This window comes from Myotis nattereri, assembly GCF_964212035.1.
Source record: "Myotis nattereri genome assembly, chromosome: 16".
NCBI lineage: Eukaryota > Metazoa > Chordata > Mammalia > Chiroptera > Vespertilionidae > Myotis > Myotis nattereri.
The window spans coordinates 36,280,339-36,304,873 of NC_138091.1; the positions used below are offsets into that span (position 1 = coordinate 36,280,339).

General features: G+C 37.5%; 1 protein-coding gene across 2 annotated transcripts in view; it reads right to left on the reverse strand.

The window, feature by feature from the left end:
• Window positions 1-24,535, reverse strand: part of NSF (N-ethylmaleimide sensitive factor, vesicle fusing ATPase) — a 126,222-nt gene that overhangs the window by 57,824 nt on the left and 43,863 nt on the right. For both annotated transcript variants that reach the window (XM_081109411.1, XM_081109410.1), the window contains exons 9-11: window positions 13,461-13,660; window positions 965-1,130; window positions 11-85 (exon numbers count right to left, since the gene is read on the reverse strand). In XM_081109411.1, coding sequence (XP_080965537.1) covers window positions 11-85; window positions 965-1,130; window positions 13,461-13,660 — 441 coding nt within the window. The remainder of the gene's footprint in view (window positions 1-10; window positions 86-964; window positions 1,131-13,460; window positions 13,661-24,535) is intronic.

Sequence of the window (24,535 nt, forward strand, 5' to 3'; positions counted from 1 at the left end):
GTCTACTTACCTATTTCCATTTTAACTTCTAGTCTTCCAGGTCGAAGGAGAGCTTCATCTATCAGATCTGGTCTGTTGGTCATTCCTGAACATAGATGTTAAAACATACAAATGATCGCAGTTCAAAAATAAGATAAAATGTCCCTTCAGTATATGTAAGATTAATAATTTACCTCAGAAGCTAAGAGGACATTTTATAAGTCAAACAGAAAACCAAATTATTCTCAAATAAAAATATCACTTGTTCTTGACATGTTCTAATGAAAATACCTGGAGACTTTGCTTTAGTTATAAATTATTTCGTTATAAATTTAGTTATTTCACTACTGTACAAGCCAATGGAATATAAATACAATAAAAACTTCAAATATTTAAAAAGAAAAATTAAGATTCAAAGAGGGCAAGTAACCTGTCAAAGTGAGAGAGGGGCCATACGAACATGTTTGACCCAAAGTCCCTTCCCTTTTTTGTAGGCCAATGGTTTTCAACCTTCATAAACAACAGACTCCACCCCTCCCCCCGCCCCCCAAAGGCACCTTAAGAAGAACCTCAGTACCTAAAACAGTTAAAAGACTGTTTTGATAGAGATGCATGAAGGTATGATAGAGATGCATGATCTAAAGCTCATTCCCTGGGCCTCACTGACCTTGAAGCCCCTCTGAGGACCCCTGGAGGCCTACAAGACCCACTTTGAAAACCACTGCATTACACTGTGCTGCCTTTTAAATGGGTGAGCTGTATGCTTAAACCATGGGTCACTAAAACCCACCTTACATTTGTCCTGTTAAGGCTCAACATTAAAATAGTCAAATTCTTCAATAACACTTGGTTCTAATTTGGAAACATTGGCAAAGTAGTATAATTACAATCCATACAGATCTTAATTCCGAACCCATGTGTCTAATGTTTTTGAAATTACAGCACTTTTTTTTTTTTTACAGCACTTTTTTTTAAGCAAACATACCAATGACTAAGATGTTGTTCAGCTGTTCTACCCCGTCAATTTTGGACAGCAATTGGTTGACGACAGTGTCATGGACTCCCGTGCTACCAGCCATGCTCCCTCTCTGCTTGCAGATGGCATCAATTTCATCAAAGATGATGATGTGCAAACCACTGTTAGCACCAAGCTAGTAAGACAAGAAATTATATTATAGAACAAATAATTCAAATAATATGAATACATTAAACAAACTAATCCAAAAAACAAAGCAAAACTTTCCATATATGGACTTCGCTCCATACTGACTAATAAATACAGCAAGTCTAATCATGGTTGTAGCCTTACAAAGGTGTTAGAACTACATTCTCAGAAGTCTGCAAACTGCAACGATATTCTAGAACCTCTTATTTAGTAGCCATAAAACAAACATACACATTATATACTGATGCAAGTGAATAGTCCATCATATAACTGTTCATTTACACTCATTTCTTATCTCACTATTTAAATGAATTCTTATACTTATCAGGTGCATTCTTAAGTCAGTGAATGACAATTCCCTCCCATTTCCCCTGACTTTTGGGGAAGGAATTATCCCAGAAACAAGTAGGGCTAAGCTTGTCACCTTATATTTCTAAGTGGTCACTCTTCCCAGAGGTCCACTGGGAATTGGGATAGGGGAAGGAAATAGACATGATTCACATTCAGTCATGCCACATGAAAACAGATTATTTTCTCCTAACATTAAAGTGAGAACAGAGACACAATTTATAAAAAGAACAGTCAAGGGGGTGCTGTTTCTTCTGCATAGTGATTTCTGGTTTAGTTTATTGGATATAGTCATTGTTAAAATAGTTTATATATTTTAAAACTTTAATAGATGCAAAAACTTATAAATACTAATAATTGGTTAGATTAAGTGGACCTTCTAACAATTTATATTTATTTATTTATTTTTAAATATTTTTTATTGATTAAGATATTACATATGTGTCCTTATCCCCACGTTGCCCCCTACCCACCCCCCCACCCCCGCTCATGCCCTCACCCCCCCATTGTCCGTGTCCATTGGTTAGGCCTATATGCTTGCATATAAGTCCTTTGGTTGATCTTTCCCCCTTACCCCCACCCTCCCCTACCTTCCCTCCAAGGCCCGACAGTCCAATCAATGCCTCTCCGTCTCTGGATCAGTCCTTGTTCATCAGTTTATGTTGTTCATTATATTCCACAAATGAGTGAGATCATGTGGTATTTATCCGCTCTCCAGTTCCATCCATGCTGTGGCAAATGGTAAGAGTTCCTTTTTCTTCTTCCTCTTCTTAAAGAATACCTTTCAGCATTTCATATAATGCTGGTTTGGTGGTGATGAACTCCTTTAGCTTTTTCTTATCTGTGAAGCTCTTTATCTGACCTTCAATTCTGAATGATAGCTTTGCTGGATAAAGTAATCTTGGTTGTAGGTTCTTGCTATTCATCACTTTGAATATTTCTTGCCACTCTCTTCTGGCCTGCATGGTTTCTGTTGAAAAATCAGCTGATAGTCATATGGGTACTCCCTTGTAGGTAACTGACTGTCTTTCTCTTGCTGCTTTTAAGATTCGCTCTTTGTCTTTTGCTCTTGGCATTTTAATTATGATGTGCCTTGGTGTGGTCCTCTTTGGGTTCCTTTTGTTTGGGGTTCTCTGCGCTTCCTGGACCTGTAAGTCTATTTCTTTCACCAGGTGGGGGAAGTTTTCTGTCATTATTTCTTCAAATAGGTTTTCAATATCTTGCCCTCTCTCTTCTTCTGGTACCCCTATAATTCTAATGTTGGTACGCTTGAAGTTGTCCCAGAGGCTCCTTACACTATCTTCATATTTTTGGAATCTTTTTTCTTTATCGGTTGGGTATTTTTTGTTTCTCTGTATTTCAAATCTTTGACTTGATTCTTGCGATCCTCTTGTCTGCTGTTGGATCTCTGTATAATATCCTTTATTTCAGTCAGTGTATGCTTAATTTCTAGTTGGTCTTTCTTCATATCCTCCAGGGTCTCACTAAATTTATTGGCGGTTTCCATAAAATTCTTGAAAAACCTTATAAACGTGGTTTTGAACTCTATATCCAGTCATTTGCTTTCCTCCATTTCTGTCATTTGTGACCTGTTTCTTTGTCTCCGCATTTTTTATGCTTCCCTGTGTTGGTAGAGTGGTTTTGTGTGCTAGGTGTCCTGTAGGGCCCAGTGGCTCAGCCTCCCCAGTTACCTGAGGTGGACACTCTTGGTGCACCCCCTTGTGGGCTTCGTGCACAGTCTTGTTGTAGTTATGCCTTGATTGTTGTAGGATCACTAGGAGGAATTGACCTCCAGGCCAACTGGCAGTGAGAATCAGCTGTGTCTGCAGTGGGAGAACTTCTGTGCTGAAGACACCCTTCTGGAGCAAGACTTGCTTCAGTGGGGCTTTGGTGCTCACTGAGTCTGCGCCCTGAGTGTGTCCCTTATGGATCTGAGGAGCTGTAATCTGGATACTCCCCCTCTGACCACTGGGTACACTGGCTCTTGGATCTAAGGAGGTGCTAATTTAGCCTCTGCCTGAGGTTACCCAGCAGGAGCTACGAAGAGAACTGCAGATTCCCCTTCCTTTTTTGGAGTTTGGAGGTGCCCTGATGAGGCCCAGCTGTGAAGCAATGCAAGCTGCTGTGGGGCCTTGGGCCTTCTCTTGGAAGTTCTGGGTCTGTCTGGCCCACCTGCAATTTGTTAGGTAATTTTCAGGTTGCAAAGGGCCAGGGCATTCATATGCAAAAGCCTCTGCCGCAGCCTGGGTGGGGCGGAGTCTCAGGGAATCAAAGGGCGGAGCAAGCAGCTATGGCTGGTCCTCAGCCCTGCCCTAAGGGGCCGTGCGTCTCAGTGTCCTGATAATTGCTGCAAGCACCTCTGAGGGAAAGCCACCCTCAAGTTCAGAGTTCTGCCTGCTGCCAGACAGTCCAGTTTCTCCCCATATGAGTCCTGGGTCCCCAGAGACTTCCCGGAACCGGAGTTCAGAGCAGTCGGGAGCATGTGACTCCCTCCTGATTAAAAAAGACAGCCGCGTCCTCAGGTACCAGCCCCTTTCCTCGCTCGCACTCGAGCCTCCGTACCTTTGCACTTTACTTCCGCAGCTCCTCTGAGTCTCAGTGTGCTTTTCTCTTTTCTTCTAGTTGTAGAATTTACACTCAGCCAGCCTTCCTGTAGTTCTGTATGATGTCCGTTTTGTCTTTTCGTTGTATTTTTGAAGTTGTTGTGGGAGGCAGCAATTTCCCGGTGTTTACCTATGCCGCCATCTTAGTTTCTCCTCCTATGGAGCAACTATAACTTCAGACTGGAACTCCAACATTAACACATTATATGATCTTGGAACAGGTGCTTGACCTCTTTGAGCCTCCTTTTCCTCACTCGTGGTGAGAAAGCGGGCTTACTGCCTGGGGATGCTCGGCAGCGTAGTTGTCCTGGCGGCGGCTGCTACCTGCACCAAGACCGAAGCCCGGTGGCGGCAGCGAATTGAGCCCCCTCAGCCGGGCGCGAGATGTAGGGCGCCTAACAATTTATATTTAAGTAACTAAAGGGAGAAGTATGCTTTAGAAATTTTCTTTTATAAACGACAAAAACATTAGGGATTAATAAAATGAAACAGGTGAGAATGAACAAAACCTCAATATGACAACATATGGATAATATTAAGATGGGCATAATGAGATTAAGGATTAGATATGGTTGATATTCATTAAAACTCTGGCAAGGATATAATTTAAAAAATAGGTTTAAAGCCTAAAAATGTTTTTGATTTTTTTTTTTAAAGAGAGAGAGAGAAAGAGAAGGATAGAGATAGAAACATTGGTGGGAGAGTCAACATCATCGATTGGTTGACTACTGCATGCCTTCTACTGGGAATTGAGCCTGCAACCTGGGCAGTGCCTTGACTGAAACTCAAACCAGTGACCTCCTGGTTCATGGGTGGATGCTCAACCACTGAGCCACACCAGCCAGGCAAGAAATGACTTAAAGGAAATTATACTGGGTCTAAGTTGTTTTAAAAAATGAAAACCAAGTAAAACACTTTTTGATCCAGCAATTCCACCCCTTGGCTTATAGCTGCTCTGCTCATAAGTACCCTCAACTGGAAACAACCTAAATGCCCTTTAGTTGGTGAATGGATAAACAAACTATAGTACATCCACATACAATGGAATACTACTCAACAATAAAAAGGGATGGTTGATACATGCTACAACTTGGATGAATCTCAAAGGAAATATGCCAAGTGAAAGAAACAAGTCTCAAAAGGTTACATACTATGATCCTGTTTATATGACATTCTTGAAAAGACAAAACTATAGGGATGGAGAACAGATCAATAGTAACCAGGAGCTGTTAACACAGGGAGAGTGACCATGAAGGGACAACCTGAGGGAATTATTTTGGGGTGATGTAAATGTTCTGTCATCTAGATTTTAGTGGTGGTTACATAAAACTATATATATGCTAAAATTCATAAAACTGTATACCAGAAGAAAGTCGATACTACTTCAGAATTATAAATAGAAACACATTACTCACAAATTGTTCTCCTTCCACAAATGTTTTAAAAACTAAATTCCAATGTGAAAAAATTAATTTCTTAATATCATATTTATTGAACAGATGTCTGATGATAAATGATAGCTTGCTGTTTAAAAAAATTAAACACCAAAAACTATTCATCTTTCCATCTGTAGGAAAAACTGAGAAGGAGGAATTGGAACTACAATCTTAGCTTTGCCAAATACTTCTATATAGTAGGGTATTAATTCTTGCTGTCTTTGGTACAAAACAAGGACATTCCTGTTTATGACTGAAAAACTGTGATTCTACATTATTTTTATAAGACATTTTTATTCAAGGTTGTCTGCTAATAGAGCATGAAACAAACAGCTGCGATAATGTATGAATTTTGCTGTCAATGTGCCTTATGTTGCCACTGGAATCATGACTTCCTTCTCAGGCCAACCTCAAATATCATCTCTGTGGAAGGGAAGCCAGAGACAATAAGAACACTGTTTTTGATTAAATGATCACAGAAGCAATCTGTCCTAAACATAATTCAGTACAATTCTGACCTTTTCAGAACCTTACTAATCTTGTGACCTGTCATCAGGTCCCTTCCCCCAACCTAGTCAGTATAATAACATCAATTTTTACAGGTGTGTTACTTAAATAAAGCCAAATTCTTATTGCAATAAATTAGGAGTCAGGTAAGGAAGATGTCAAAATTAATGTTCACAGATTAATGTAGCTGAATCATCAATAACCCTTTACCAGAGAGTTTAAATTTCCACAATGCAATCCTCTTCAACTTGCTGGCTTTAGCTCTGTTCTCACCATCTGAAAAGTATTCCCCCATAGAAACAGAGCTGCTGCTATTGAGCTCCTGGCAACAGCTTCGAAAATCACAGTTCTATATTTAACTAGTTTGACCTATATGCAAGTGCTCATCTCCGTCAGCCTGGACTGGCCACAATCACAGAGGTGATGCTTTTCTTTATTATGTAACACACATATACCGTCCATGGGTTCATTAGCTGAGTGTACCAAGCCATTTTTGGATGTAAGAGTTGAGAAAGTTATAACTGAAAAGGCTGGCTATGAAATTCTCTACTTAGAAATTCTCTGCCAACTCAACTTTATCATTGATTGTGTCATATTTAAACTGTCTGCAAGTTTATTTATAAAGATTGATATCTCATGACTTTTTTTCTTAGAAGTGTTCCACAGACCAAAAAGGGAAATATATTTAAAAAAATAAAATAACACTCATTCTATCTGGCAATTACCATATGGGTCCACTGGATCTTTTTATAAATCTAAGCTATATTATGCTATTTCAACATTCTAGAAATCATGTCATCATTACTGATCAATTACTAGCTATGCTAAAAAATGATTAAGATAATAAAATGAAAGAATGATGAAATTGCTTAGAAATATGCAATAGTGAAATAAATATCGCTATGACATCATCCTTCGGGTTTCTTAGTGTTGTCCAAAGTATTGTATCATCTTTCAAGAAGGTATAAGGGCCGAAACCGGTTTGGCTCAGTGGATAGAGCATCGGCCTGCGGACTGAAAGGTCCCAGGTTCGATTCCGGTCAGGGGCATGTACCTGGGTTGCGGGCACGTCCCCAGTGGGAGATGTACAGGAGGCAGCTGATCGATGTTTCTCTCTCATCGATGTTTCTAGCTCTCTATCTCTCTCCCTTCCTCTCTGTAAAAAATCAATAAAATATATTTAAAAAAAAAAAAAAAAAGAAGGTATAAGGCAGCAATTGTCAACCTTTCGGACCCATGAACCACAAGTGGTCCGCAGACTACGGGTTGGCGACTGCTAGTGTAAGAGAAATCTAGACATAGCGTTCACTATTTTTGTTGCCTGATTTTAGTTTTAATGGAACACAGTTGAGAACTCAGATGTTTTAAATTCTCTGGCCATAATGGCAAAAAGAAAAAGAAAATTTATAGAGAAAGATATTTCACAATTATATAAATCCGAAAGTTAATACAAAGAGACAGAAGCACTTGAGACTCTAATGAAGATGGTGAAATTCATCATTAAAGTAAAATCTCAGACTATGAACTTTCAGATGATGATATTCTACATAAATTTTCTCAAACTCAAGAATGAGTAAATATATTTGTAAGAACAAAAAGAAAATATGACATTTTCATCCAGTTATTTATTCAACAAAAAGTTTTCAGTATGCTGTATTTTGTGACAAGAAACTAGGTCATCTCATTTTTCTAAAAGAACACATGACAGTATTCCTCCACCTTTTATTTCACCTGTGCATAAAAATTTCCTTGATATGGTTTCTAAGTAGACAAATTTGAAGGTAGGCATTATAGAGAGAAGACCAGAAGAAATAGATGACATAAACATAAAAATATTGGATTAACCATTATAAAAGGTGTATGCAAATCTAAAAAAAAAATGTTTTGCAAGTATGGAGCATCAGATGGCCATCCTCTCTTCAACTAAATTATGAGCCAAAGAGTAAAAAAAAAAAAAAAAAATCTTCAAGTATTGTGTCTTGATAATGCCTGTGCAAGAGAACCGGAAGTCATATAAGCCAGAATCTATTAGAGATGTATTTGAAATTTATAAGCAGTATACACAAGTTCATGTATAACAACTGATGGGCAGTGAGTTATATTCAGAAGCTCCTGCCCATTTTGGATACATTTAATATGTCTTCAAAATCAGGAAAACATGGAATAAAAATTTGGTTTGTTATATTTATGTTCTTATTAAATATTTTAATAGTCTTTCACTTCTCTTTAATTTTAATTTGTGATTTATAAAATAACTTAAAATAACTTTTAGAAAAAGTAGTTATTTCAAACCAGATAATAAATGGTTATGACTATTTTTCTTGGTATACGGAGTATTGAAAAGATATTTGAAGCAGAAAATATTGTTAGTACTAGGGATGAACTTTAAAACTGAATTTGTTCTGGGGCTGTCTGAAGAGCTGAGATCAGTGACTGAACTTGCACCATCCACCAGGACCCATGCCTGCTAGAACCAATGGGGCTGAAATGGCTGGAGACCTGAACAGGAACAAGAATTTAATGGAAACCTCCTGTGTAAAGCAAAAATAATTAAGTGCTCAACAAGAAGACTTGAAGCATTAAGGGGTTGTTATAAAGAAAATATTTAAAACTGATTTTTATCAACAACAAAACCAAGAATACGTAGGAAATAACAGGGCATGTTAGATTTAGTAAAGTTTACTAAATTAAAAAAATTTGATATTATGCCTTTGAGGATTATTTATACTGATCCATGTATATTATTCATTTAAATATTTATATGATATTCCATTTCCTACTGAGGAAAAATCAAGACGTTTCTACTTTTTCTCCCATTACAAATAGTGCAGCAATTAACATCTTGATACATGTTATTTTGTGCACAAGTTCAAGAATGTTTCTCTAGGATAGCTGTCTTGAGATAGAACCCATAGGTCATGTATAGCATTTTCATTTTTATAAGATGTTGTCAAATTAATCTGCAAGATATTACCCACTTGGTATATTCTTCTAATTTTACTATGACTAGTAATGTATATATATTTTCACATACACTTTGACTAAAGTTGTACGTTAATTAACATTACTATCTTCTTCTCTAATGATACAAGGATTTTACATGATTTATTCCAATTCCCATATATTTTATTCCATATTTTAGTTCTTAAAAAACATATTGATCATTATTATTATTGTTTTATATAGTGAATGCTTCTTAAATTTACCTCTTTTAAACTTTTGTATTATGAAGTATGGCATAGAGGGAAAGGTCACAAAATGTGAACGTATGTCTCAATGAACTGTCACAAAATGAACAACCACATAGCCATAACAAGAAAAAGCCTTCCACCACCATCTAGCATAGGCAAACACAATCTGATTTTTATGGCAATTATTTCTCAGTTTCCTTTATATTTTTACCACCTAAGCATGCATCATTAAATACTATACTTTGAGTTTTATATAAATGGAATCATCCAGTAAGCATTTTTCTTGTCTGGTTTCTTTTGTTCAACATTTACTTGTGAAATTCAAAACTGTGTATAGCCACGGTCTATTTTTATTACTATGTAGCACTTCATTGTATACATATATGACAATTTATCCATTTACTAGCTATACAAATTCTAAGTTGACAGTTTATTCTCTGTTTCTTAAAAACGGTATTGAACTGATTTCTTGTTTCCATCATTTTTGTTGGAAGATATCTGCCAAGTAATTGTTGGTATTTGAAGGTAATCTTTCTTTATTCTCTGCTTTTAAGATTTCTCTCGCCGAAACCGGTTTGGCTCAGTGGATAGAGCGTCGGCCTGCGGACTGAAGGGTCCCAGGTTCGATTCCGGTCAAGGGCATGTACCAGGGTTGCGGGCACATCCCCAGTGGGGAGTGTGCAGGAGGCGGCTGGTCGATGTTTCTCTCTCATCGATGTTTCTAACTCTCTATCCCTCTACCTTCCTCTCTGTAAAAAATCAATAAAAAATATTTAAAAAAAACACCAAAATAAAACTATGTATTTAAAAAAAAAAAAGATTTCTCTCTCTCTCTCTCTCAGTTTAATGATGATTAGCTATAGGTGTCAACTCCTTTAGTATCTCCTTTGCTTAGGTTCATATCACTTCTGAAATCTATGGATGGACGCTCATTAGTTTAAGAAAGTTCTAAACCATTTTCCCTTCAAATATTGCTTTTGCCCCATCATCTTTTCCTTCCTGAAACTTTAAAGACATTGTTATGTTATTTTCTATCTTTCTTCATTTCTTTCATCCTTTGTCTCTGGTTATTTTTGTCTAATATCTTTCAGTTCACTAATTCTCTCTTTAGATGTGTCTAATCTATGCAAACCTATCTACTTGGGTTACTTTCAGTTACTGATTTCTCATTCCCAGCATTCCCATTTGACTTTTTTTTTTAGTTTCCAGTGCTCTGCCAAAATTCTCAATTTTGTTTCTCTTTGAATGTGGTAAGAATCGTTTTTAAAAGTCTGTATCTGAGAATTCCAATATCCAGAGGCCCAATTTCTATCATCTTTTGTTGTCTCTGTGTCTGATTCCTTCCGATAATACACCATACATTTCATTTGTAAATGACAGAAATAATTTGAGGCCTTCCTCCAGGAAGTATCTACAATTCTACCAGAAACCTGGGGGCACTAGTGATTTAGGAACCCTCAGTCTAATTTTAGAGAATGTCATGATTAAAGGCTGATCTACAACCTCTCTGAGAATGCTCTTCTATTTCCAGTTAACCCATAATTCTATGGTATAGCCCTTCAGGGTCCCAACTCAAAATGAGGCATGTTCATCAGATATTCCCTCTTTGTGGGCCATAGCTGCTAATCTCTGCCCATTACTTCCACTAGCCTAGCAAATTCCAGCACTGACTAATATCTCTAGAAAAACAGTGACCTTTTCCCTCTGAGCCTCCATATACCAGGGCCTTATTATTATTATTATTTTTTTAAAAAACCAGGGCCTTTTTAATCTGGGCCTTTGTTCTTTGATGCCTTCAAGCAAAATATAATTAAATCTTTTGTTGAGCTTTTCTGATAGTCTTCAGTGCCAGGCATGATTCAAATTACCTAATCTGTCACTACCAGAAGTAGAAATGCCAGATTTTCTCCACATTTTCACCAATTTCATTACTCATCATTATTTCTTGCATCCACTGCTTCCTTCTGGATTCAATTTCCTTAATTCTAAAGTACATCATCCTTCATATTCCTCCAGCAAGCTTCTGTGATTAGTTAATTCTATTAGTCTTTGCTTGAAAAAATATATATTTATTTCCGCTTTATTCCTGAATGAGAATTAAACTGTGTATAAAATTGTAAGTTGACAATTATTTTCACTTAGCTCTGTGAAGATATTGCTCCACTATTTTCTGATCTGTTGTCATTGAAGTTTGTTGTCAACATAATGGATCTCCCTTTGTATGTCACTGTCATTTCTTTTTTGTTTATATTAAGACGCTTCTCTTTTTTTCTTTGACATTCTCCAGTTTCACAACAATGGGTCTAAAAATAACCTATTTTTATTTATCCTATTTGGGCTCATGGTACTATGTAAATCTGAGTATTTATGTGTTTTATCAAATCTAGAAAGTTCTCAGCGATTCTATCTTTGAATATTGATTCTATACTACTTCATTAGGACTTTTCACTTTAACTTTGTTATCTCAACTTCTCTTTCATATTTTCCCTTTATCTCTCTGCACTATATTCTGGATGATTTCTTTAGATCTATTCTCCTGTTTGTCACTTCTTTCTTCAGCTGAAACTACTGGCTTATGTTTAACCTGTTTGCTGAGCTTTAAATTTTGATGATAACATTTTCCATTTATTGAAACTATTTTAGCTTCCCCTATGAGAAGCTCATGTGGCCTGGATTGTTGGAGCATTCCTTGGGGTCTGCTCATATCTAACAACCCTATGGTATCATTAGCCAAGGATTAATTTTAAAATTATTTTCTCAGCTCGGGACCCCAGACCACAGATGGAATGGTTTCTGTTGTTGCTGTTTTGCTTTTAAATCCTAAGCATGAGTCAAGGATCCACAGTTTAGAATGGCCATTAGAGATTCCTTAGCTCCTACTTCAGAACCTAGGTTGTTAAATGTTTTTGATATTTCTCTGTGCTGGTAGACAGATATCTTTAAGTCCATTCTTTTCACTGAAGGCACAACCTCTTTGAAGGTTCCAGTTCCTAGTCCATACCTTAAGTGGGTTCAAGGACTCATTTCCTGCCCTCAGCGGGTGCTAACACCTAAACTCATACATTACCAAAACCAAACGTTCAGCTCATTTCTTTATCATTCAAATTTTCAGTTTTCTTTACATTTCTGAAGATTTCATTTTCTTTCCTGAGAGCACAATTATACATTTAAAATGATTTTTTATATTTTACCCAACATATGAAGGTATTTGTAGAAGGAAGGTTTCAAGCTGCCTAGTCTACTATATTGCCAGAAACAAAATCCCATGGCATTATTTTTAAACACACTGTCAATGAAACAAATATAATATTAGAGGATTAGTTTGGGTTTTCCAGTGTAACAGAACCAAGATCCGCCCTATTAGTCACCTGAAAATATACAGATATATATGTAAATCTCTATATCTAGATAGAGATCTAGATCTCTATTTATCAATCCAGCTAGCTAGCTAGCTATAGAGAGATTAATTATAAGGAATTATAATACAATTATGGTGGCTGACAAGTCCCAAGATCTAAAGATATTTCTGTTCTATTCAGGCCTTCAACTGATTGGGTGGAACCCACCCATATTAGAGAGGGCAATTGCTTTACTCAGTCTACTGATTCAAATGGTAATCTCATCCAAAATATCCCCACAAACACACTCAGAATAATGTTTAACCAAATGTCTCCACACCCAGAGGCCTAGACAAATTGACACATAAAATTAACCACCACATAAACTCTGGTTTTATTTTTAATTAATTTTATTATTTTTCTAAGACTCAAATCAAGCTTGCCTCTGGGACCTAACAACTCATACCTGTCACTCTACAATTGAGTAGACTCAATTGGTAAGTAAAGCTAGCTTTCTGCACTATGGATCTAACATACACATAATTCTACAAGTCCCTTTATAGATTTAATTCCTCCCTTTCCAAAGGATCAGTTCAAGTCTCTGGAAGTAATGTGGAATAAAAGTGTCACCTGAAAATATATTCATGATTTGTTTTTGTAAAACTTTTGGCTTATACAATCATCTATCTTTGTATTATGAACATGTGGGTAATGACATCATGTAAATCCCCCATAATCCTGGTTGAGTGACATAACTTGGTATTAAATAAATTTTACCCTCAAGTTTTTAAAAATATAGATTGTTCTAACAAGTTTTCCACCATAATGCTGAATTTCATTCATCCTATAAATGATAATAAACTTTTACAGAAAGATACTTATATTAACATTACCCTCCTTTGCTCCTCTTCAGCATCAGCAAAGAGTTTACGAATGTTAGCTTCTGATTCTCCCACATATTTGTTAAGAATTTCTGGCCCATTGACCACTTTGGGCTCTCTTGCATTCAACATCTTGCCAATCTGTCGAGCCAAGAGAGTCTTACCACAACCTGGGGGCCCATATAGCAGGATGCCTTTAACATGTTTGCAACCTAAAAAGGAAAAGAAAACAATCTTACGTCAACTAACTAAAATCCAAGTAAGACATCTAAAGGAAAGTTTTCTTTCTTCTTCATATGCACGTAATAAAAAGTACAGTGATTCCATTAACATACATTAATAGCCAGGTGTCATGAACAGAACAAGAATGAGCCGAAACCGGTTTGGCTCAGTGGATAGAGCGTGGGCCTGAGGACTGAAAGGTCCCAGGTTCGATTCCGGTCAAGGGCATGTACCTGGGTTGCAGGCATATCCCCAGTAGGAGATGTGCAGGAGGCAGCTGATCGATGTTTCTCTCTCATTGATGTTTCTAACTCTCTATCTCTCTCCCTTACTCTCTGTAAAAAATCAATAAAATATATTAAAAAAAAAAAAAGAATGAACAAGTGAAGCTCCTTTTTTTTTTTTTTTTCAAATTCAGAAACAATTCCTGTACCAGTACCAATATTTGCGGGGGAAGCTGCCAATTAAAGGTCTTTGGAAAAGTATATTTGAACTATCATTTAGAACAAATACTTTTAACTCTATCTCTTTAAACTAAATACCTAATTAGGAACTGGTACTTACTTTTCATTATTCTTTTTATAAAAAATATTTTTATTGATTTCAGAGAGGAAGGGAGAGATAGAAACATCAATGATGGGCTGCCTCCTACATGCCCTCTGCTGGGGATCAAGCCCGCAACCCAGGCATATGCCCTTGACCGGAATCGAACCCGGGACCCTTCAGTTCACAAGCCAACACTCTATCCATTGAGCCAAACTGGCTTGGGCTATTTTTCATTATTCTTTACTTTAAAGTCGGGGGGCAGGGGGAGGGAATCTGGTGTGTTGTTGTTTGTTTTCTTTTTTTTTGTTTTTTTTTGGTAAATTTAACCTAACACAAATCTCTATGATACAGTATTCTATGGAAACTCCATCTTAGTCATAGAAATTATAGGTCTACCTGTCAATACAAGCACTTGCAGAAAGGGCAAACATGTATGAGTTGGATGGTATAGAGCAGTGGTTTTCAACCTTCCTAATGCCGCAACCCTTTACCTCATGTTGTGGTGACCCCCAATTTCATTGTTTCAAATTGAACATAATTAAAGCATAGTGATTAATCACAAAAACAATATGTAATTATATATGTGTTTTCCGATGGTCTCAGGCAACCCCTGTGAAAGGGTCGTTCGACCCCCAAAGGGATCGCAACCCACAGGTTGCGAACCGCTGGTACAGAGCAATCCATAGGATCCAGATGGATATTACAGACTTTGTGGATAAAGTTGAATGTTCTACTTCATGTGACTAATGCCAAGTGAAGCACATGTTTTCTCAGAGACACCCAGATGAAGTGCCAAAGGAAATTTCTTTTCCTAGGCAAGCATTGCTAAATGCCTTAGATGTATCATTAATAGCAAAATAACAAGACTGCCCTGACTGGCTTGGCTCAGTGGACATTGGCCTGTGGACTGAGGGGTCCCGGGTTCGATTCCGGTCAAGGGCATGTACCTTGGTTGCGGGCACATCCCCAATTGGAGGTGTGCAGGAGGCAGCTGATCGATGTTTCTCTCTCATCGATGTTTCTAACTCTCTATCCCTCTCCCTTCCTCTCTGTAAAAAATCAATAAAATATATTTAAAAAATAATAATAAAAAGACTAATAATCTAGGTGTCTTAGGATTTCTTTAGTCAACTCTACATTAGCATTTATTGCATCTTAAGAAAGATTAGGATGACCTGTGGTTTCTGTTTACTCACTCTAGGAATTTTCACCTTTCTAGCAGTTTCACAGTTCAGATGTGTGATTTTTTTAAAGTGAGTTTTATTTCTCCTACACCAAAAAGCATGCTGTGAAATAAAAAATTATTAGATTTCAGTGTTACACACAAAAGTGTAGGTGAAAAAGAAAATTTCTGGAAATGGAATATATGTCTTATGTTTTCAATGATGACAATAGTGTAATAACTTACATAAAAGAAATCACAAGATATAACCAACTCTCCTAGAAATTTTACATTCTGAGGAGGAAGACCCTTTGGATTGCCAGTAAGTTCATTATTTCTATCATTATGTCAAAAAGGACTGACTCCCTTTTAAATCCCTGAAAGTAATGAGATCTGTGCTTATGGTAACGGCTGTGCTTATAGAGACCAGGGGACCTTAGTGGAAACCTTTGAAGGCTTAGTCTTAACCCTCTCATAACAGAGCAAATTCCTGTCTTAAGAACCATGGCCAAAAAAACCCGCAAAAAACCCAGCCCAATAAATTGTCTTGGCCCTTAACCCACCCTTCAAGCATGAGTGGTAGGGAGGTGAGGGGGAAGACTTGAGCTTCTCCTAGAGGTCAATATCACCAAGCCCTACAGCATCCAAGTGACTGGGGCACATTTGATGAGGACTTTGGAACCTGCCTCCTAATCTTCCCCTCCAAGCCAACTGCTACCATCATGATTTGAAGCTATTCCTATTCATAAAACGCCTGCAGAGGCAAGTGACAGTGGTGGTGAAACAGGTACAAGGAGAGGAGAGCCAGAAAGAAGAAAATAAAGATTTGCTGAGTATCTACAAAGTACCAGGCCTTATCCTCATCTCTACTTTCTTAACTTTCTCCAAGTTTATCAACTTCCCCCTAACCATACTTCCTTCCATATTAAGGCATACTTTTTTCCAAGGACTCTCAACTCATTGGCCTTCTTATACTCCTGGAACACCCATCCCATAAGCCCTGAACACAATATGGATTTATTGCACTGGTCACAGAGCACAGCCAGGAAATATTAAACCACTGGCTGATATCCTCACAATTTCATGCCATCCAACTTCAGTTCCACTCTCACTGCTTTCTCAGTCCTGCATGCCATCCTTCACTTGCTTTTGTTAGTTGTCTCCCATTCCCCTATTCAGATGTTCACTGCTCTTCTCATCTCAAGTGCTACCCCATGCCATTAATTCTTAAACATGACATACATTCCTACTTCATGTATTTTTTAAAAAAAGACTATGGATTCCCTTTAGCTTCCTGATTCCGTATCTACAAATTTATCTGCAAACACATCCATTCTCAACATCAACATTGGCTCTCAAAGGATGAGTTTCCTTCCTCTTCTCCAAGGTTTAAATTCCAATTATTTGTATATATATCTTCTTCTCCTTTAGACTGTAAACTATTCAAGGGCAATTACTGTCTCATCAATCCTGAATTGCAGACATGTAGCATAGTGCCTAACACTTAATATGTACTCAATAAATGGCTGAATAAGTAAATTACGGATTTCTTCCCCCCCCCCAAAAAAAAAACCCTCAAAGAAAATGAGAAAGGAAAGACCCTTTTAAAATTTTTATTTAAAACTCTTAATTTATGGAACAGTGTAAAGTAACACAGATGAACTAATTAAAATACCTAAAAAACATAATTGCAATGATAGGGACTTTGCAAACTTAGCAAAACAAACTACATGATATATAAATATTAGAGTCTTAACTCTGTAACTCTGTTTTTATGTGTGGAAAATGCTCAATTTAATGTGTTTTGAATTAAACACAGATTCTAGTTCTAATGCAGACTAGAGCTTCTGTGACATTTCTATTGATGTTATATTGAATAGAGTCTGTCATTTCAGAGATCTGTATTATCCTCCTATATAATAAAAGGGTAATATGCAAATCGACCAAACAGCGTATTTTTTTTTTTTTAAATATATTTTATTGATTTTTTACAGAGAGGAAGGGAGAGAGATAGAGAGTTAGAAACATCGATGAGAGAGAAACATCGATCAGCTGCCTCCTGCACATCTCCCACTGGGGATGTGCCTGCAACCCAGGTACATGCCCTTGACCGGAATCGAACCTGGGACCCTTCAGTCCGCAGGCCGATGCTCCATCCACCGAGCCAAACCGGTTTCGGCGACCCAGATTTTATAAAATAAGTAAGTAAACAATTCACATGAAGTTTGAGGGAGATAAAATACATTTCCATGGAACTTATTATATACTAGAGGCCCGGTGCATGAGACTTGTGCACTTGGGGGGGGGGGCCTCCTCAGCCCAGCCTGCGCCCTCTCGCAGTCCAGTCCCGGAGCCCTTGGGGGATGTCCGACTGACAGCTTAGGCTCACTCCCCGCCACTGTCACTGCACTCGCCAGCCATGAGCTGGCTTCTGGGCTTCTGGGTGAGCGGCACTCCCCCTGTGGGAGCACAACGGCCACCAGGGGGCAGCTCCTGCATTGAGCGTCTGCCCCCTGGTGGTTAGTGCGTATCATAGCGATTGGTCATTACGCTGTTTGGTCGATTTGCATATTACCCTTTTATTATATAGGAGGATAATACAGATCTCTGAAATGACAGACTCTATTCAATATAACATCAATAGAAATGTCACAGAAGCTCTAGTCTGCATTAGAACTAGAATTCTTTTAGGATCTCATAAAGCACATCAAACATATACACGGACATATGAAGATTTTCGAAATCTACTTCCAAAAAGGAAGCAGTTACTTAAACAAGCAGTGGAAATGAGACTTTGTTATTACCATTATTATTACAGCCTGTTCTGACTTATTAAATAAGCATTGGTCCCTAATTTGAAATGAGTCATAAAAATTTTTCATAAGTAATTCCATTCAACAAAAGTGTATTAAGCTCCTGTTTGGGCTATGCATGAAACTAGGTGTAAGGGATACAAACAAGAAAAAGGCCATCCCTACTTACAGGGCATTCTGGGTTTATTGGGAGAGACAGAAATTTAAAAAGGATACAATATAATATGACATTATCAGAGATATGTATAAAATGTTTTTGGAACTTAGTCAAGACAGACTTGATTCTGTCAGGGTGATGGCAGAAAATAGGGATGGACATAGGGGAAGAGGTAACATTCAGGTAACTTGAAGAATAGTTGGAGGTTCATGGCTGGGCAATGGAGAGGAAATGGAACCCTTAAAAGAGAGACTGGAATGATCAAACACACAGAGGTATCGACATAGGAAACTGTCCTCTCAAAACAGCCAGTAGTGCCCTAGCTGGCTTGGCTCAGTGGATAGAGTGTTGACCTGTGGACTGAAGGGTCTCAGGTTCAATTCTGGTCAAGAGACATGCTGGGGATGCAGGCTCGATTTCCATTAGGGGGCATGGAGGAGGCAGCCGATCAATGATTCTCATCATTGATGTTTCTATCTCTCTCTTCCTCTCCCTTCCTCTCTGAAATCAATAAAAATATTAAAACAACCAACAGCTAGTAGTAACCTGTTGTGGCTCAGCCTTGGAGGTGAGGAGAGGGGAGTGCGTGGAAATGAGTTTGACAGGCTCCCAACTACCATAGGCCTTAACAACATGCCCAGGAGTTCTTAATATGTTTTGTAAAAACCCTGAGGTTTTTATAACCAAGGAAGGTGCACAATAAGATATATACTTAAAAACTAAGTCTGTTGGTAGATTGGAGGAAGGACTAGCAAAGAAAGAGGGATTGGGTGGAAGTCTAGTTGAAGAAATGTTCTTAACCTTTTTTTCTGGGGACACTGCCTCACTGGCTAGCTCTGGATTTTCACCAATTAAGTTTTGCATATCCCTCCAAGTCCTTTGGAAGCACATGAACAAATGGGACCAGAGGGCTCAGGAGGACATATCCCTACTGATGCCCCAGCTTTCTCCTGAGCTTCTCCAGGACATTAAAGCATGGCTCTGATGTTGGAGAGCCTCTGATCTCTGGCTTCTGGGCTGTCTGACTGCTAAGCTGTACTGATTGCTATTACTTTCTTATGCCTTACATGCCCCCTCACTACTCAGAGAGCAGTGCCCTGGGTTAGGGAACTAAATAGCAAAGGGCAGGCAAAGAACAATCAGTGAAACTGACTTGTTTAAACTGTCATAGTCTCTCATTCTATCTCTCACTTTCTTTCCCATGGAATAGTCTAATGTACCTCCCCAGAAAAATGCATAGGTACAAAAAATTTATACAATTTTGAGGGGATTTTTAGATCCCCTGAGGGTCTATTCATGGAATCCAAATTAAAATCTCCTAAATATACTTCTGAAATAATCCAGACAAGAGACAATAGTGAAAAGAGGCAATAGTGGTAGGGAATTGTAGTAGGAAAAGAAAGAAAAATGTGGGAGATATTAATCAGAATTTAGACAGCAAACAAAAATAAGAGAAAGAGGAGGCATCAAGGATGTGACCTTAAGGTATGTAACCTTCACATGTATGAAATGAGGATTACCTCAGAAGGTCACCAAGAAGATAGCAAGAGGAGGGCAGAGGAAATCATAACTTTGTTTTTGGCTATAAGGCATTTTGAGATGCAAGCAGTATTGTCTATTAAAAATGTAAGCTGAAAACTCAGAAAATATGTCAGAACTACTGGTTCAATATTTTTGAATGTCTGCTCTGGGCACGTGAAAAGACACAAGAAATGTTAGGCTGAGGAACGTGACAGCAGGGACCGTGCTGCGGATAGAGAGGGTGAAGACTGGGAAAAGAACACTGCATTTGAAAATCAGGAAGTTCATGCTGATCTGGCCAAAGAGTCTTAGATTGGGTCAGACCATTTTAGGATGGGTATGAGAAAGAAGCTGAGAAGCATAAGCAGGAATAAACAGATAGCACTTTCAGGAACTCTGGCAAAAGAGAGGGCAGATTTAGGGAGACAGAGTGCAAGGGAACCTCTTCTTCTGGAACAAGTTAAGTAAACTGGAGAAGAGGAAGTAAATAAGCTGAGGTATGCCTGTGGGGTTCTGTTTACTTTGTGAAGTAGGGGCTTAGATCATCTGCAAAATGAGGGATGAGAAGATGATATTGAGAAACAATGATAAAGGTTTGGAAAGAATTGGGGAATTGGGAAGATGTGTGGGGAAACGTGCTTGAGCAGACAGATGCCATTAGGCAAGTGAATTCAGCATATGAAATTCAGGTCACTGAGGAACTCTCCTCTTTATTGTAATTACTAGTATATAAGCAACTCATACTTTTAGGTAAGGTATAGATTCTTATTCAACTCTACAAATATAAATGTCATCAAAGCTGGTATAAGAATCTCGAGCTTTTTTTTTTTTGGTTTTAACCATCTCATCACCTTTTTTCAATATATTTTTATTGATTTCAGAGAGGAACCAAGAGAGAGAAATAGAAACATCAGTGATGAGAGAGAATCATGGATCGCTGCCTCCTGCACTCCCCCTACTGGGGATCAAGCCCGAAATCTGGGCATGTGCCCTTGACTGGAATCGAACCCGGGACCCTTCAGTCCCCAGGCAGGCGCTTTATTCACTGAGCCAAACCAGCTAGGGCATAAATACTTCTATTGATTTCAGAGAAGAAGGGAGAGAGAGAGATAGAAACATCATGATGAGAGAGAATAATTGATTGGCTGCTTATTTCCTTTTTTCAAAATGGAATCTTAAAGTTTAGTAACATAAGATAAATAACAATATTCAGCTAATTTAATTTGAAATCAACATATGTATAGCTCAATTCTGTTATCTATCTCATTCAAAGTGTGAGGTCAAAACTATCACATGATTTGTAGGCAACATTTTTCCTCCATTTTCCACTAAGTTTGGGGCTTTCACTTTCATTTCTAAGTCATTTCCATCTTTTCTTCTTCCACAACAGCTTACATAAGTAAGAACCATTGTGGGCTAATAGTATAATCAAATATAGTTACAATGTATTACTTTTTTAATTTTCTGTGTTCAGTTACTTAACTGCTTGTTTTACTAACTGCTTCTGTTAATCATCTTTCTTAAAAATAATAACTAATTTTACTTGAATGAGGCACAAACATATTAACAATTCTTGGTTATAACAACATAAAGGAAGGTGGTAGTGAAAAGCATTATCCAAAATGGTCAAAAATAGATTTAAGTTCTGGAATTTAAGTTACTAATTACATTTGAATATAGGAATAAATGAAATCCTGGAATATCATATTATTTCATTCACCCAACAAATGCTACATTTGGTGATGGAAAGATGATTGCTTCTATTTTCTCAGTGAAATGAAGATTCCAAGTGACTGGTGGCTGGTGAAGATGGAAGAAGGGAAGAGGTAGTGTTAAAGATTTGAGGAGAATGGTGAGAAACTAGTAATCTCAAAGAGTAGGAAATTAAACTGACTAGAGAAATACAGAAGAAATACCAGAAACTACTGCTTGCAAGACATACTAATGGCCCACCTGAGATTTGGTTCTTAAATTTAAAATGAGATCAGACACCATGGTTTTGTGTTTTTCTTAAGCCATATTTAATAGTCTGGGTACTGATACAGAGTAGGCAGTAGCTGAGACACTTGGGGCTTTGACACACATAGAAGACGAAGGGTAAGGCCAGTAAGGGTGTGTGTAAGGAAGATATAAATGTGATAGACCATGGAATCTAAGCTGGGTAAAGAGGGAAGAGAGGACAAAACGGTTGGGAAGTGACAGAGCAAATTAACTGGAGGATCCCATGGGATCAAAGTTGCTGGACTTGGCATGGGAAGAATGCTACAAGTAAGCAAGGATCAAATGGAAGGTGGCTAGAGAGCAGGATGCTTAAAACTGAGATTCCAGAAGTGGTTATTGGTAATGGCAGAGTCTTGGGTCTGACCAAACAGTGGATGGCTGAGAAGGAGTGAAAGAAATGAGGAAGTCAAAAAAGTGTAAAGATAGATTGCTGAACAAATTATCAACAAGGACACTAAAGTCACCCAACATACAAATAAATCATACAGGGAAGATTACAGTTAGGAAAAGCAAGTGAGCCAATTTCTTTATCTGGCTCCCTTGTTCATTCCTCACTAGCAGGGCTACTCTTGTTCTCTTTCATTTTGTTCTCCAAATGGTACTGACAATGAAAAGTATTAATGTTTATTACTACATCATTAAGTAATATCTATTACTAAAGGCACAAATAATATAAAATGCTAAAGAAATAAGCATAGCAAATGGTAATGCCATTGTTTACTAAAGATTTAAGTTAATGAGACACTGGAACCTCACGATAAGACTACATTCAGTAAGGAACTTAATATAAATAAGGCTTGTATCTCATTCTAGACTCCTTGCCATAAATTATGTTTAATGATTCCATGGGATATGAACCACAAAGCTGCATTTTAATTATGCTTTACAATAGATACCTGTTAAAGGGAAAAAAGTATGATTTGTGGTCAGGTGCCAAATAAGGGAGGATTGACTGGATTAAATGTATTAAGAAATAAATCAAGTGAAAAACTCCAGAGAACATTAAAAATTACTAATAGCCCCACTTTTCTGACCAATGATTCTCAAACTTGGATATCAAAAACTAGCAAAAGAACTTAAAACAAAATAAAAAACCTAGGGAGACATGCTGTCATTAAGTGGCTCAGTTTTTATTTTGCAAAGTAAAGATTTCTTAAACAAACAAACAAATCAAACCTGACATCTATCACCACCATTTCATATAAAATGTATTTAATACTAAAAGGTAGAAGGACATAATCTCAAAATAAAGGACATTCTTTTGTATTAAATAAACTTGGTTTTATGTACAATGTTAATAGTAAAGGCTTTTTAAGTCAGCTTGCCTGGATTCAAATCCTGGTTCTTCTATTTACTAGCTAGGAGTAACAACAGCAACAACCTCAAAAGGTTATTACAAGGATTAAACATACAGTACTTAGCATTCTTCCTGGCACCTAGTAAGAGCTCATAAATATTGGCTATTAAATAATATTAGCTTATATTTTTTATTATCTTGCTGTAAAGGAGTGATGCCAGACTCCCAACTGGCATGTGAGAATTAGAACTATTAAGTGATTGTAAAACTTGAAAAAAAAAACAATTTTGCTTACAAAATTTTTTTCTGAGAGTGACTACTATGGCCATTTAATATTTTAACTCTATTGTCACTTAAATATTGCAAACTATAGTAACCATTCCATTGATGAACATCTAGCTCCAAATTAAATGAGCAGGAAAAGATATGGATCACATCATTTTCACAAAGACTTCACTAGTGTTTGGTAAGCTGGGAATTCTCCATGGTTACCCTCTTTCCTCTGGGTAGATTACTATCTGTCTCAATCCTGCCTGCTTCTCTTGTGCTGTAGGCAGTCAATTCAAAATTATTTCTCAAGCTTTCCAAGCTCATGTATAGTCAATATGTAGCTCATTCATAAAAGCCAGGCTACCATGATTATCAGTTCCACATGTACACATCCTTCTATCATCTTCTCCTTGCCTGTCTTATCATAATATGTATGTTTCTTTTCCAAAATTTCCTTATTTCCTCCATTGCAACCATTCTCAGAGTCCCCAACTGCCAGATATTAGAAAGCTGCCACTCCCCTTTCTTAGGGAGCACACACCCTGCTCTGTTGGCACTCACCAGGGATGACTTGGTTCTACCGGGATGAATTGGAGCTATTTCTGGGTATGTCATCCAAAAGGGTATTTGCAATGCTACATTACCACAGCCCATCCTTTGCCTCTTAGTTTGAGATAGATTAGTATAAGATGCCTTCTTATCTCACTTCTAGCTACCACTCTCTCACCTGAATCAGCAGTTCTCCCAACAATGTACAAAATGTGTACTACTGTTTTGAGCCTCAGGTTTTGATATCCAGGGGTTATAATCATACAAATTTTTGGTGAGGAAAACTTCAAGAGGTTGTAAGGTTTGTGCTACAAATAGCTTGAAATGATTTCTGATTTAAAAGTCTAAATGGAATAAAGCCTTACCTAATATAATAAGACTTACCCAGCCCCTCTGATGAAAATGATACATGAAAATATTTGTTATCTAATACACTACTTGCAAACTCTTTTCTTAAAATAGCTCCATGAAAACTACACAGCCTTACTTCTGTAGTAATAAAATGAATAAACAGTAATCTTTACTATTTGCAATCTTTCAAACACTATC